The sequence below is a fragment of the Hippocampus guttulatus genome, chromosome 10, assembly GCF_054856545.1.
Source record: "Hippocampus guttulatus isolate MCC_2025c chromosome 10, RoL_Hgut_1.0, whole genome shotgun sequence".
Classification (NCBI taxonomy): domain Eukaryota; kingdom Metazoa; phylum Chordata; class Actinopteri; order Syngnathiformes; family Syngnathidae; genus Hippocampus; species Hippocampus guttulatus.
The window spans coordinates 21,220,000-21,236,690 of NC_141270.1; the positions used below are offsets into that span (position 1 = coordinate 21,220,000).

A 16,691-nucleotide genomic window follows, 5' to 3' on the forward strand; every position below is an offset into this window, starting at 1 on the left:
GTTAATTTCTTATCAGGACCTTATTCATCCGCGGTTCTACCTTTTTACTGATTTGTATCCCCGTTTTTTAAATTTTCAGATGAGGTAGCAAACCTCCATTCACAGTTACTCATGCACTCTTTGTCACTGTTCTCTCTCACTCTCTTGTCCTCTCTCAGGCCCACACGCTCTCGCTCCACACACATACATACACGCACACACACGCACGCACGCACACACACACACACACACACACACACACCTTCTCACTTGTTCACACAGTAACACTCATTCAGAATGGTTTGGTATTTGTTGCAAATTGAACCATTCACTTTCCCTAACAAACTCTCCCTCCATTTTGGTAATGTGTTCGAACTTTTTTTTTCTCAAAGGTACTTAAACAAAAATACCCGATCCTTAATTTAGCAGAAGCACTCGATTCTCATTTACAGAAGTACCTGATCCCGATCGTAGATCAGTGTACTGGATTCTTTTCTTTTCCTTTCAAGATCCTCTTATTTGTTTTCAAATCTCTAAATGATCTCGCGCTACCTTACCTCTCTGAGATCATCCGCCCCTACACGCCTGCCCGGCGCCTCAGGTCTGCGGACCAGACATTATTAGAAGTACCAATAACTAAACTGAGGCTCAAAGGGGATCGAGCCTTTTCTGTTGCCGGTCCCTCTCTCTGGAATGACCTCCCACTGAACATTCAGCAAGCCTCCTCGCTGCCCATCTTCAATACCCTCCTCAAAACTCACTTGTATTCTTTGGCATTCGACTCGGCATGACTTCGATTTGTTCTTGGTTTTACTGTTTGGTGCTTTCTACTGTCTTTATTACCGATTTGTTTTACTGTTTATTGTATATGTTAAATTGATCCATGTACAGCACTTTGTATGCAGCTATGGCTGTTTGAAAGTGCTCTATAAATACAGTTGAGTTGAGTTGAGTTCTCAAAAGTACTTGATATGATTCCAAACAAAAGTACTCGATCCTTAATTTAGCAGAAGCACTCGATACTTTTTTACAAAGGTACCCAATCCCCGATCGTCATCGAAGATCAGCGTACTCGATTCTTTCAAAAGTGCTCAATCCTTTGTGTCTCAAAAGTACTTGATATGACTACAAACAAAAGTACTCGATCCTTAATTTTCTCAGAAGTATTTGATACAGTTCAAACAAAAGTACTCGATCCTTAATTTAGCAAAAGCGCTCGATCCTTCTTTATTTCTCAAATATATTCTTAAAAATTACAATTGCACATGTTACTGTTCATCCAGCCACAAATTTATCTTTTTAGAATATCAATTCAAGACGTAATTCTTACCTTGATCTCAGCCAACAGACAGAAGACCAATTTGGAGGATAAATGTCCTCTTACCTCGTCAATTGTGGGCGCCCGATGATCTGTCTGTTGGCAGAAACCTCAGTCCGAAATCACGTCGGGGTCACCAAATGTTGGGGAAAGAGCGGCTTCCTCTCCCCCGCGTGTTCGTTGAATTTCGGACGAGGAGAATGTTGGTAATCCAAATAAAGGGTGGAGTCGATGAACAGTTCCTTCGAAGCTTTTAATAACGGAATATTCCGGGCACCCGCGGTTACAGACAATGACTGCGCGTCACGAGTGCGAAACAGGAAGAGATTCACATCATTTTTATACCATCAGAAGGGCGGTACCGAGACACAAAGTGTGATATCATAACTTTCATTTCTCCTAAACCGAATCTCAGCTTGGCGCATTCCAACGTTTGTGCGTCTTCAGTAGGGAATATTCCAATTCTAGGTGATGATTGTTACAAGGACGGCAAGCTACACTGTGGGCATGGGAAAGTTATACAGCATGACTAAATATGAGCAGAATACAGACTTCACCACCTAGGGGGGAGAGTGGAACTACTTTCGAAAGCATCATCATGCGCGAAGCCCGCTCGGAGCCCGCTTGAAGCTGTGAGGGTTTGCGCCCATCCGTCCCGGTTGTGTCAGTAGCCTGTGGGCCAACGAAGATTCATCGCAATGGCAATGAAGTGGCACATTCAATGCGGTTCTCCAAGGTGTCACATCAGAGGAGATGGCTTATGTTTTACAGAACTGTTGTGACTGTCACAACTGCCGTGTTTGGGCCGCTGGCCAATGTCAGCTTGCTGCCACAGAGAAGGCCAGCGAATGAAGAGGGCTTTTTCCGATACATGCCTTGCGCTATTGCCAGGGTATTGCCATCCTTATCCCAGGAGTACTTCATCCATTTCAGGTAAAAATTGGTTTCCATTCCGCCATACCTTTCAAAGTCAACCACTACAACGAGGTAGAAAAACATTTGCGAGTTGGTCTATTCTCTGGCCGCTGACAAGGGGTCTGGACTCAGACTGAAAGGAGCGTGAATCCCCAAACGCAGACTCAGATAAATGGCGATAGCAAAAGAGGTTTATTTAAAGAAAAGCAACAACAAAGTCGGCAACAAAAGGCACGGGAGACAAAAAGCCAGGAAAACCAAATGAGAAAGCGCTTGCTAATTACAAGGACAGAATGATCACCGAGAAATACACAAAACGAAATGAGGTTAGTTCAATCACATGAAAGCAAGAACAAATACAATTACCGTATTTTCACGACCATTCGACGCACCGTATGGTTGGGCGCAGTCTCATTAATGGGTGCTATTTCTGTATTTTACACATAGACAAAACGCACTGTATTATTGGGCGCGATTTTAAAGTGGTAAAACATACGGCAGCTTAAACATACGGCATGCATGCGCGCACGCTAAAAACACGTTAGCTTGTAGCATACGGTAGCATGCCAAGACATACAGATACAAGCTAAAAACACGTTTTTAAAAAGGCAACGAAGCAAAACGGAGTTCCGTTGTATTTTATTTAGCCATCGTACAATGTACTCACGTTTTTCGATCAATCATCACCCAGAAATCCATCAAAGTCCTCATCCTCTGTATCAGAATTGAACAATTGTGCAAGTACCGGTAATCCATCAAAAACGCCGTGTTCCCTCTCGTTGTCAGTCACTCTCATTGCACAGAAATGATGCCGGCTTTGCCAAAAACTCGAACAACAGTGCAAGCAGACACGTTCGTCCAAGCAGCCACAATCCATTCGCAAATTATAATTCGCTGCCTCTCACTCTTTGTAAAGTTGTGTTTGCCATCGATCATTCATTGTTCCCATGCCGCTCGCAACTTTACTTTGAACGCCCGGTTGATGCCGATGTCCAGCGGTTGGAGTTCTTTAGTCAAGCCTCCGGTAATAACGGCAAGCTCAGAGTTCATTTGCTTGACTTGGTTTTTCACCGCTGCTGTGAGATGGGCACGCATGCCAAAAGCATAACCGATGGCTTGAAGTTTGAACTGAGCTTCGTAGGCGTGTCTCTTTGTAGAATTTATTTTCGGGGGTTCTTAGAAACCAAAACCGAAGTTGTTTTGCAACAATGCACATAGCCACACTCTATACAGGTGTTGGTACCTGCTTGTAGCGTCGCTTTAGCATCCACTTACACGCCCACCCTTCACTCATTGGCGGCCTGCTTCCCCGCATGCCTGTCACTCACGTCTGCCTTTTCTCTCTCTTTCTCTCCATATATGTATATATACACGCCCACCCTTCACTGATTGGCCGACTTCTTTGCCGCATGCCTGTCCACAGTCACTTCCGCCTTTTCTCTATATAAACAGCGTGTCGGCTGTCAGTCAGGTTTTGGAACTCAGCGCATAGACAAGACGCCCCGCATCATAAGGCGTCCTGTCCATTTTGGAGAAAATTTTAGACTTTTAATGGCGCCTTATAGTCGTGAAAATACGGTATTTAAGAACTACTTAAGGACCAAAATAGCCTATGACAAGGAGAGCGACTTGGAACATGAACGAGAGATCTATAAAAATGGCACTTGGGCAAAAACAGTGAACAAGAGCACCAGTCCGACAAGGGTGACAAGAAGTCAGGGTCCTGAAGTAGGCCGCAACTTGAATGCATTGATCAGGCACAGGTGCACCTCTGAAGGGTGATGCCCCACATTCCAGCTGGTGCTGAAACGAAGAACAAAACAAAACAGAGCAGAACATGACAGTCACTGATAAGGTCAAGTAGTAAATCTATATTGGGGCTAGGCAATCTGTGGTTGTCGAAAGGAGAAAGTCAAGTATGGGCGAAGCAAATTGCCTTAAGTACGGCATCTCGTACAATGTTACCATTACCGCAACAGCCTCAAAAGACTTGTTGACCCATGGAAATACAAGCTAGTAGTCAAATTCGCAAAGCAGACCTGAGGTTTCCAAGCACATAATTCCTGTTTCTTCTCCCCGGCGCTGGTGTCAAAGCTTGGGCACACACTATTCAATACCACAAATGTATGTGTAGGGCCTTTTGTTGAACATGGGAAAACTAATGGGAGTTTTCGTACTCCTGCAAAATCAATTCCTGATGACGCAGGCCTATCACTGTCCACATGACCCTCTCCAAATGAGCAGGACGAAGAACATGTTCCACCCAGACGCTCATAACCTTTTGGGGCTGAGAATCACTCGGGCTTTGGGCACTGGTTCTCCCGTTGCAAGTCCATACAGGGTCGACATCACTTTCTCACCACGGGTGTTCATTGCTTTCAGAGGCGGAGAAACAATTTGGCTTGTGCACTGGTTCTCCGGTTAGAAGTCCAGCCCGGGTGACACTGCCTTGTCCCTTCGGGTGATAATCGTCTTCTTCGGCTGAGAATGCATCAAACTGGACTTCTGCATCTCCCGTGGCAGGCCCATCACAATCTTCAAGGCAGCGCACCATGGCACTCCACGCTGTTCAGGCAATGACAGAGCGCCGCCCATGGTCAAGGAGTGTCATGGAACGTGACATTTTGGATGTCAAACATGACATGTTTGGAACATGAAAGGCATGTTCCAAACTGCCTTTCATTTCCAAAATTCTGGAAAAAGTGGTGCACATGCAGTTGAAATTTTTCTTGGATGAACATAACATCTTGGAGGTCTTCCAGTCAGGTTTCAAGACGATGCATAGCACGGAGTCAGCCCTGTTACGCGTTTCTAATGACATCCTCCTGGCAAATGACGCTGGAGACCACGTGTGTCTAGTTTTATTGGACTTAACTGCAGCATTTGATACAGTGGATCACAGTATTCTGTTGACTCGTTTGCAGCACTTGGTGGGCATTGGCGGCAGTGCTCTTGAGTGGTTTAGGTCCTATTTAGCTGACAGAACCTTTTGTGTCAGCCTTGGCTGCTCTGAGTCATGCACTGCTCCTCTGTCATGTGGTGTTCCACAGGGCTCAATTCTGGGGCCTCTGCTGTTCTCGCTGTATCTGCTCCCATTGGGTTCCATCTTAAGGAAACATGGTATTCCCTTCCACTGCTATGCAGATGACTGCCAGATCTATGTCCCACTGAGCAAGAAAGACGCCTTCTCATTAAGGCCACTCCTATCCTGTCTGTTGTTTGGTCCCAGTGGCCCTTGTACATCCCATCCTGTAGACTTGGGCCCCCTGTCTCCTTATCTTAAGTCAACAGTCTCAAACTTGGGCCTTAAACTGGACAGTAATTTCAAACTTGATCGGCAAATTGGTACCGTTGTTAAATCCAGCTTTTTTCACCTTAGACAGCTGGCCAAAATAAAACCTCTCCTCTCACATGAACACTTTGAGACAGTAATTCATGCCTTTGGAAGTGAAGAGGCTGCCAGTCATTCTGGATGGTTTGGCGCGAATGTCCAACACTCAGACTCAAGCGGGGACTGAGCTCAACCGCAATATTGTTGCGGTTTTGGAGCGACTCCGCGCGATCGACAACAACATGGAGAAGTTGGAATCCGCGCTGCGGAAAGAGTTTTCGGATTCGGGCTGATCGGCGCCAGTGAAGAGATACAGACCACGGACTCAAGGCTGTCTGAAATTGTTGGCGGCCGTCCCTCCAAAACAAACAACGCTATCTGGCCTTTCCCCTGGATGGAAGTACGCATGGAATATAGGGCCCCCACCATCACCCCCTCCTTCTCGGCCATGGACTGATAAGCCGGGACTGTCTTCATGATGAGCAGACCTCAACGAAGCAGCTATGACCTGTACACGCATACACATACACAATTGGACAACCACACGCGCATACACATCCTTGTTATCACCGTCTTCATCGCTTCGATTCTTTTCCCCCGTGACGTGGTTCGATCTGCAGAGTGCACGTGTGCCGTGCAGCTGGTCAGGACGGCCGCGTCGCGGTCAACCCCCCCCCCCCCCCCCCCTCCCTTCCCATTCATCCTCCCCCTTATTACATGTTATGTCTTGTGACTTGTTGTAACTGTCATATGCTTATTTATGTGCTAGGGTCTTTTTTTATCCTGGACTTAAATTATCCTCAGAAGAGGATAGTTCGAGCGTGGGTTTTTTTCCCTCTCCCTACCCAGCGTTTTCCTTTCTGAAGTCTGATTGTAATTTCCCCATTGCGGGACAAATACAGGATATCTTATCTTTGTCACATCCCGGCTCGATTACTGCAATGCCCTTTACTTTGGAGTCCGCCAGTCCTCCATTAAGCGCCTTCAGCTGGTCCAGAATGCCGCTGCTCGCCTCTTGACCGGTACTCGTAAGAGGGAGCACATAACTCCTACTCTGGCATCCCTTCACTGGCTCCCCATACAGTTACATTAGAGTTATTTTCAAGATCCTCTTATTTGTTTTCAAATCTCTGAATAATCTCGCGCCACCTTACCTCTCTGAGCTCATCCGCCCCTACACACCGCCCCAGGTCTGTGGACCAGACATTATTAGAAGTACCAAGAACTAAACTGAGGCTCAGAGGGGATCGAGCCTTTTCTGTTGCTGGTCCCTCTCTCTGGAATGACCTCCCACTGAACGTTCGGCAAGCCTCCTCGCTGCCCATCTTCAAAAAACCTCCTCAAAACTCACTTGTATTCTTTGGCATTCGACTCAACATTACTTAGATTTGTTCTTGGTTTTACTGTTTGGTGCTTTCTACTGCCTTTGTTACCGATTTGTCTTACTGTTTATTGTGCATGTTAAATTGCTCCATGTAAAGCACTTTGTGTGCAGCGATGGCTGTTTGAAAGTGCTCTATAAATACAGTTGACTTGACTTGACAATGTGGCTTCGGTAGTCCACACACATCTTTTGCAGTGTCGATTGCTCTCGGACTGCAAGGGAAGCTCGGCTTCCCCTAAAATGTCAAAGAATAAGTGATCAAATATATGAATGTCAATTTCATTGTGTGTACATGTCATTGACTAAATATGCGCTACAACGTGCTCAACTTTTGTTCCGAATCAGCTTCTTCTTACTGGTTACGGCGCGACTCCCTTCATTCTCGCAGCTTCGCTGTGCTTTAAACGGTGGACGCTGAGCGTCCGCAAAGCGTCTACTGCCCGGACGCCGAGCGTCTCGAGAGTTCAGGGTAGTTTGTCCCGTTGAACGGAGATGAGTCATTGGATACAAGCTGGTTTTTGTCCCGCCCACGGACGCTCCAGTCTCTGGGACTGGATGGCAGTGGGAGGGTACCAGACGCCAGGCTTTTCTGCATCAGATTGGGATGATCTGTCTGAGCCTGTGTGCCAGTTTGATTGACATCGAAATGAGCCAATCACCGACCTTTTAGTGTAGGCATCCGTGTGAGCAATTTTTCAATTCGCATTCTGTTCTGAGTTGAGCTGGAGACTTCTCCTAATCATCTTAGCGACAATCTTTGTTGTAAACAACTAGCGACAAATTAATCTTTTATTTCTGGTGGGTTTTATTGTAGTTCCTGTAGTTGTAGGACACTAAGTCCCTGGAAAAGACGCCTTGTTGGTATGACATGATCACAGATAATTTTCTTGAAAAGGAACGGAGAATAGAATTCACTATAAATAAACGGACACATTTTATGATGTCGGCCAAAATTGAGCTTTCCCTCTTTGACAGACCAGCATCCGCCACTGATCTTTTGGTACCTTCATTGACTCACCGAGGGTCCCGGGGAAGTGTGATTGCGAGTGGGTCCTTCAATTGGAACAAGATAAGTTGAGAGGCCATGGGAGGAAGCACATTAAATACTAGGTGTACAATTGCATTTTGGCAAAAAAAAAAACTTCCATACCTGCTGTGTTTTAATATTATTGTCAATGTACATTTGTAGGATTTGGAATGCCTGCCATGAAATAACAAAAAAAAAGGATGGGCAGGCAGAAAACCAAGGCAGGTACAAGACAACAAGCCATGAGACAAGTGAGTACAATTTTTTTATTTCCAGAAACAGAGTTGTTAAACAGTGTTAGAAACAGGACTAGTTTGCACACACAGTAATTTCCATTTTCCAAGCTTTTCCAGACCTGGAAATGAATCAAATTCCATGCTTTCATGGGAACCATGTTAATATTTTTGTCACATTTAAATTACTTCTGGGACCACTGTAGGGTTTTCTTTGATTAACAGAGGATCCATCCACGTGTGTACATGTGCCATTAAATTTAATGAGAACAGACGTTTTTGAGATTTGTGACCTGCAGGAATTTATGTAAACATCACATGATTTCGGTTTGGTTTTTATGAGGAAAACTCAGATGGCCACATAACTATTAAAGTTATCACAGAGGCTGTATATCTGCATATAGGCACTGGTATCACAGTGTATATTTCCTCTATTGCTGACATGTATCATTAAACGGCCAAATACGAGTGTCCCATAACATTTCAAAGGTTTGGTGAATTTTGCGTGGCCTTTAAAAAGAAAAAAAAAGTGATAGTAATCATGGACCAGGATGACAAAAAATGCAATGAAGTGATCAAAATAACAGTTTTAAAATACCTTTGTGTGGATATTGGCATTATAATGAATTGGTCTCCAGTTCTTTAAATGAGGGGTCAGACCATGTTAACCAGTTTGAAGGTGGGCTCTTGCGTGACTGGAATAACGTTGATGAAGGTTTTGTAAAGCAAAGTTCCTTGAGGAAGCTTGGTGATGATCTGGCTCGTCTCCAGACTGCGAGGGTGGGGGATATAGACTTCCTTGGTGAGCCTGATGCAACCATCCTCAAGCGCATAAAGAGTTTTATTGGTTCCCATGCCAACCTTCAAAACAGAATGACATATGTGGTAACTTTATTTAATGTCTAATTACCAGTCAAACATCAAACTCCCAAGGACAGAAAAGAACACAAGTAAACTTACATGCGCTCCTGGGTGGTACCTCAGCAGCCTCTGTGTTGCCAGGATGTTGCCCGCATGGACAAAGTTACCTTAAAAGTGAAGACAGTATCGAATGAACATTTTACAAATTTACAATGACACCTGATAATTCCTTGGAACACAATAATGGCCTTCTCAAACTACACAACTTTTGTGTCATTCACGACGGTCACGTTGTCAGACTACCAGAGAAATATTGTTCTGTCTTGGATCAGACGAAACGTCACACTACAAGTCCGACACTGACAAGACCCCCTCAACCGTCGTATGCTTCCGCCAAGATTCAGTTCATCAGGGAGGTGGGACAAGCAGCTGTCAAAGTCATGTCAACAGAGTCATTATGTGCATGTGCATTTGTTCTCTGTTCAGAAAAGGCAAAAGAATGGTGGGCAGAACTTAAGGTAAGGATTTTTTTAATGACACCGCGTTTGCTAATCCGCTTAGTTTAGCAGTTAGCACATGTAGCACGAGTTGAAATGCTTTTTAAACACTTTCCAGTAGGATTGTGTATGCCACATCCAGTCTCTCATCTTAAGTATGAGGTCACTGTCTTCCTATGGGTCAATGCCGAAGAACCAATCAAAGAATGACGTAGGGCAGGACAGGAGAGTCGAAGAATGAAGTCATTCTACTGAATCCTCTAGGACCAGTGTAAATGTGCAAAAATCAGACAAAATTAGACATTCAAAAATTCATTCCAGTTCATTTAGACTGACTGCAACTGGCATTTTCGTAACGTAATTTTTTTTTCTGAACATATTGAGGTGCTACATTGGCCTGCCAATTTTTGTAGGCCTCGGTCAAACGTAGTGGAATTGGTTTTGATTTTTTGGACTGTACATGGCGCTACAGATCCTTTTTTGTTTTCACCGTTGAAGACTTATTTAAAGCATTACATTTTTCACCAGGCTGGATGACTGCATAGTTTGGCGAGCTTTCGTACACATGTTTTGGCCCCCCAAAATAATATTCATTTTTGTAAAAAGAAAAATACATAACTAGGGGTGCCAAAGGGCCCTCACAGCCGTGGCCACATTGGAATACTGTACTGGCGCATAGGACCTGGAATTTTTAGAAAATGTGTCTGTACATGAGATTAAAAGTTAGTGAGATCAAATATGCAGGGATGAGAGTGGCTCATGACGAAAAAATCTGAAAATCACCCGGGGGTCTGAGTGGGGTCCAGGGGCAACGCCCCGGTTGGGGGCCCAGGGGGCAAAGCCCTAGGAAGCAAATGGGTTTTAGATATTTTAAAGCCTTAAAACCATTAATTTTATCAACAAAATTTTACATTTTTTGTTGAAATACCATTCTCTAGTTACATATAAAATTGACACTTAAGACTAAAGTACACGTTTATTTGGAGTACGTACGTTAGATTATGGATTTTAAAGATTTTAAAGCTTTAAAACCATTAATTTTGTCAACAAAATTTTACAATTTTTGTTGAAATACCATTCCCTATTTGCTTACAAAATTGGCAGTTTATAGTAAACATGCTAAAGATGAAGTGAATTCAATGTACAGACTACTTGAAACTTTCACAGAAAAAAATCCCAAGATTGTTCACTATTCTTTCAGGTGAAAATTTGACATAGGCCTTTGTGCAATTTTGCTGATGCGTTCCTGGTGAGGACCAACATGTAACTTCAAATTTGCTGCTCAAAATCAAAACTAAAAAAATGAAACACATTCCCGGCCATATTTAAGATTTGTTCATTACTTGTATTCATAAAATGTGTAAATGTGATAAAAGGCTGTTGATTCTTACCTCATACAGTGATAGTGAAGTCTCAAACTGTTTACTATTATGGGTTATGAATGCATTTTCTGTATGGAATGACATTGACACACAGTGTACACAGAGCTTTACCAGCGACATCGAGCTTTTTCACGAAATCCGACACAAGCACAGACAATGGTTCCTCTTTACCGGTTCCTGCTGGGGACACCATCAGCTTTTTATCCAACCAGTCCCATCGAAACTTGTTTTTCAGATCCGCATCTATCTGACGCACGTTAGCTTCATCACGAGTCTCGATAACATTCGGCATTTTGTTTAATACAGACTATATACACGAGTAATTTCAGTACACTACATACCTTGTGCAAAGTTAGTTAGTTAGTTAGTTAGTTAGTTAGTTCCGCCCGCTCCTATTTGGAACATTGGGCGACGAGCCTCCTCCATTTGTTCCGGTCACTGGCGACCTTTCTTGCTCCATGCCAGCTGACACCCATCTCACTGAGGTCTTCTTTGGCAGTCTGTCTCCACGTCTTCTTTGGCCTACCTCTCTTCCTCTTTCCACCCTCTGGCATCCAGTCCATGGCCACACTTGCCGGTCTCTCTCTTGGCAGCCGGAGTACGTGGCCGATCATTTTCCTTCTCCTTTCAGAGACAATGTCTGACAGTTCAGCCACTCCTGCCCTCTTCATCACCTCCTCGTTGGTGATGTGGTCTCTCCATGAGATCCTCAGGATGGATCTCAGGCAACGCCGATGAAAGACATCTAACTTGTTGGTTATGTTGGCTGTCTTCATCCATGTCTCACAGGCGTAAATCGCTGTTGGGACAACCACTGACATATAGAGGCGTAGCTTGGTGGTCGTAGTGATGGCTTTCGATGACCAGATGTTGCGGAGGCGTTGGAACACTCCCGCAGCTTTACCAAGTCTACTGTTGACGTCTTTCTCCACACCACCTGTATTTGAGATGTTACTCCCTTGTGCAAAACCATTCAGAATTCGCGGAAAAGGGCTTTCGGAAGGCGAACACGGATTGGTTGTGATTCTGCATTTACAGATATAGCGACCAATCACAACAAGTAAGACATTGGTTTGAGCCCATATACAAAGTAACGACAAACTAACGCTTCGCGAGAAAAAAACAGTATTCAAAATGGATGCTTGCAAACTTTATTTGTAAATGTTACGAGTCCCGAGTCTGCCGAAGTAAGTCCGGCAGCCCAGAAATAATGCCAGATCCCTCCGCCCCCCCAAAAAAAATTCTCAACGGATTTGGAACAATATAAAAAAGGTCAATTTTGACTGGAAAAAAACGCCATAAAGCGGAAAAATCTCATCCTTGAATATCAGCTCCATAAAAGGATGAGAATGAAGTAAAATGTGAAAGGAAATTAAATATTATGAGTTTTCTCAACTCAACTGTATTTATAGAGCACTTTCAAACAGCCATTGCTGCATACAAAGTGCTGTACATGGAGCAACTAACATATGCAACAGTAAAGGAATAAATCAGTAACAAAGATGGTCGTAGGCACCAAACAGTAAAACTAAGATCAAATGTGAGGCATGCTGAGTTAAATGCCAAAGAATGCAAGTGAGTTTTGAGTCGGGTTTTAAAGATGGGCAGCGAGAGGGCTTGCCGAATGTTCAGTGGGAGGTCATTCCAAAGAGAGGGACCAGCAACAGAAAAGGCTCGATCCCCTCTGAGCCTCCGTTTAGTTCTTGGTACTTCTAATAATGTCTGGTCCGCAGACCTGAGGCGCCAGGCAGGTGTGTAAGGGCGGATGAGCTCAGAGAGGTAAGGTGGCGCGAGATTATTTAGAGATTTGAAAATAAATAAGAGGATCTTGAAAATAACTCTAAAATGTATGGGGAGCCATTGAAGGGATGACAGAGTCAAGAGGCGAGCAGCAACATTCTGGACCAGCTGGAGACGGTTAATGGAGGATTGGCTGACTCCAAAGTAAAGTGCGTTGCAGTGATTTTTGAGTCTTTTTTAATTTTTTTGTAGGTCATGGGCTTTTACATACTGTCGTGATCCTGTCCTGTTTGTTTTGTTTCCTCAGTCTCCAGCTGAAGAGTGGGCGTTCCCTCACAAGAGGCACCTGACACGAGTTTGGCCTTGCAACCGACTGCCTTTAGAAAGCTATGCCATGCCGACTTGCTCACGACTCTGTATCCAAGTACTCAAAATCTCTAAACGCTTCATGTTCAGGCCTCGTAGTTTCTCACCATGTATTATTTTTGTTCCATGTAAGTACGATTTTGGTTGATAACTAGTCTCCGTTTGTATCATATGCACTTTGGGTTTTGTTGTCCTTTCATGACAAGCAAATTTTGTTCATATTTGTCCTTGCCTTTGCAAGCGTTTTTGGTTTATCTCGTGATTTCCTGTTTTACTCTTACCAGCATCCTATGTAGGACTTACACACACACACACATTTTATATCTATATATATATATATATATATATATACAGCCTACTTTTCTTCATTCACTTGCACAGTTTGAAATGGAGTAAAGGAGTTTCATCCCCCTGCGCTCAACTAAGGCGTATTGGGCCAAGTAAACCCGTGGAAAACTGAGTCATGTATAGTTCAGTGTTTTTCAAACTTTTTTTGGGCCAAGGCACACGTCTTTCATTGAAGAAATCTGGCGGCACACCACTAGCTGAAAATGTGAAAAAAAACCCCGCTTATTTTCACAATTAACGTGTTATATTGTTACTATAACCGTTTTTAAACAATGAAGAATGACGCTATAATAGCTTGAATTGGGATCAAATGAACACAAAGAAAAAAGTATTTTATAATCTTTCATAATTATTGTTTCACTGTCGTCCTGCATTCGTGCGGCACAAATTCACGTGTCTCTAGTGGTCGAAACACAAGGCAATTGGTTAGCTGCTGCTGCTCCCTAGCGGTATGGGAGTGTACTACACGATTACTTTCTGGGCGATAGACCGCACAAGCATACAAATTGGATATTTTCCCGCGGCACACCACAGGGTTTGAAAAACACTGATGTAGTTTGCATGAAATCAAAATATTCCATGCACAAGTTTTCTAAAGAAATTTTAAAATATTTTAAGATTACCATCTTGCTTCTTAAGGCCGTATCGTTTGCCGGGGCTCTTCCCTCCGTGATTCTTGCTGCTACCACCAGCCTTCTTGGATGCAAACCTCAGATAGGACAGGAGAACGAATTGACCAGGATCCAAAAGCCCTGAAACCAATATAATTAAAGACGAAGTGAATAAGCAAGCAGCTCATATTTATTGAAGCCAAACGTACATTGCTTATGGGGACTAGACTACTTATGGGTACTGAACAGGTCCAGTCCCCTCCAAAATGATTGGAACGGCAAGGTCAATTCTTTTGTTTTTATTGTTCATGAAGATATTTTGATTTCAAATCTAAATACAACACAAAACAATACATCTTTATTTATATAGCACTCTCACAACAGTGCAGCTGTCACAAAGCGCTTTACATAACAACAATACAACAGAACACATAACACAAAAGTTGAACATTCGACAAAAGTTGAGAATTCCAGTTTTTTTATTCCAGGATATTTATATCTAGATGTTTTAAGTAATTTAGGACAGAGTACCTTATGTATGAAGTCACCTACTTGTCAAGTGGACATTATTAAATGAACTTCAAGATTTGTATTCTTTTTTTCTCCATAATATGGCTTTTCCATCACTTTGGTTGAGGTTAATCTTGGTCTCAGGAATGGTGGAAAGCCCAACACAACAAAGGAGTTCATCAAGAGTAAAAAGTGTCAGGTCTGAGACCAAGCAAGTCAATCACTGGACCTTAACTCAATCGAGCATGCAATTTTACCTCCTGAAGAGGCCACTGAAGGGAAAACCCCCCAGAAACAAACAAGAAGTAAACGTGGTTGCAGTCAAGGTCTGGAAAAAAACATTTCAAATGAAGAATGTCAATGGGTTGATGCATTTACTGCAAGTCAGGATGGTGTCACCAAATATTAAATGTTCATTTTTTTGTAAATTCATTTTCAGTCCTTTGTTGGGCGGCTTCAAATAAAACTGATCGGTCCTCAGCTAACACATCTAGATGTATAGCATCAAATAAAAGTTGTAATTGTGAACTTTAAATGTGAATTTTGTCTGATATTCATGTTTTCATCTGAAAACCGAATGACTTAAATATAATGGTCACTCAACGAGCCACACTGGATCGCGCATTACAGTGGCAATGGAACCGCTGTTTTCCGTGTTTCACTGCGTTCTTGTTATTCACCTTACCACAACACTATTGATAACGGAGAACACGTGTCTTAGTTTTAATTATGACGCTGAAATTTCTTGAGTTACAATACTCAGACAACATCTTAGTATTTGTTACAGGAAAATCATTCTCACTGGAATCGTCCTGTTATACTGTCCGAGCTCCTGTAAATCATTGAATCTCTAATATTTCCACACATACCTTTCTAAACGTTAGATACATAATCGATATGAATCATTTTAGACACATAATTAAAATCAATCATTACAATAATACATTCAAAATCTTACAAAATCATCTTAACAGTTAACGCCGCAAGATGAGTGAAAAAAAATAAACAAGACTTCCGATAGCAGCTTGGTGAAACAGTGTACTGTCGCTGCAATGCCATATTGAACGTTTCAGTTATTTCCTACCTGCTTTGTACTTGGTGAAGCAGTGTAGCTGCGATGCCATATTGAAAGCTTCAGTTATATTGGGTGCCTCTTGGAATTCTCGCTTTCGCCTCGAAAATTTCTTTTCCGACAATATCGGAGCGAGATGACCCGGACGTAGTTAAAGTGGATCGTTCAAACGCTACAAACGTTTGAGAAAAATATTTCGATGCAACCTTTAAGTATTCTTGAGCAATGTACTGTACTCCCATAAACCTTTACGAAACGATATTACCCACAATTCCTTGCGGCAGCAGCATTTAAAGCAACAGTACACCGGCCTAATTGGCAGACAAAACGAGGACGCTCGAGTTTCACCCTCAAGACATTTAAAAAAAAACACCCATTTAAAAAAATAGTGAAAAAACGTTTTCTTTTGGTACAAGTGGACAGTAAATTAAGCCAAGAAATATCAGTTCAAAGCGAGATTAATGTTGTGGTTCCACATAGCAAGAATTAAAAATTACAAACACATTTTCATAATTTGTTAGACAATGGGCAATTCCCATCAATGAAAAGTATCTGTGATGCTTCATAAAACAACAGTGAGTACTGTATTGCATCTTTTAAATCGTCATATTAAGATCATATTTTCCAGGTAACGTGAGACAGCCAGAGCCTTATGCCTTTTTTTTCTGTCTGTTTTTGGACAAAATATATAACTAGAGCTTTATTTCAGCAGTACTCGCCTACAGTTAGGAAAATTTGAGTTTTTTTTAATATAAACAATATATATTAAATATACAAAAATATTGGAGGTGTTAAGATATGATTCCTCTCTGTTAGTTGAATTTGAAAGAAACAATGTAGAATGCTGTTGAAGGTATTTCCTGCCTACTGTGATTACAATCACCTTTGGTACCCCCTCACCCCCACCACTTTTAGGACCCCTCCAGAAGACATGTCAACATCAAAAGAGGAACTATTATCTCTCGTTTCTGTGTTGCAGCTATCGAGGAACTGCGCCTTACTATGAGTACAGTACTATTGATCCCAGTCTCTTTCCTGAACATCTGGTTGCACACTTAAAACAACGTATGTAGTGCTGAATTTTATCTTCTTCCTGCTTTGTTGATTAACGCCCCCC

The 16,691-nt window shown here is 42.7% G+C and overlaps 1 protein-coding gene across 2 annotated transcripts; it reads right to left on the reverse strand.

The window, feature by feature from the left end:
- Nucleotides 1–8,206: 8,206 nt before the first annotated feature.
- LOC147199587 (large ribosomal subunit protein bL27m-like) lies at nt 8,207–15,844 on the reverse strand. 2 transcript variants are annotated; one of them, XM_086122384.1, is made up of 4 exons: nt 15,587–15,844; nt 14,005–14,133; nt 9,148–9,215; nt 8,207–9,048 (listed from the first exon to the last, which is right to left on the reverse strand). In XM_086122384.1, exons 1-4 carry the CDS (start codon nt 15,624–15,626, stop codon nt 8,842–8,844), a joined length of 444 nt encoding a protein of 147 aa, XP_085978510.1. In that variant the 5' UTR covers nt 15,627–15,844; the 3' UTR covers nt 8,207–8,841. The 2 variants fall into 2 exon arrangements, 1 of the variants encoding a protein (XP_085978510.1); XR_015102085.1 differs by having other exon boundaries at nt 8,959–9,048; nt 9,148–11,864.
- Nucleotides 15,845–16,691: the final 847 nt, after the last annotated feature.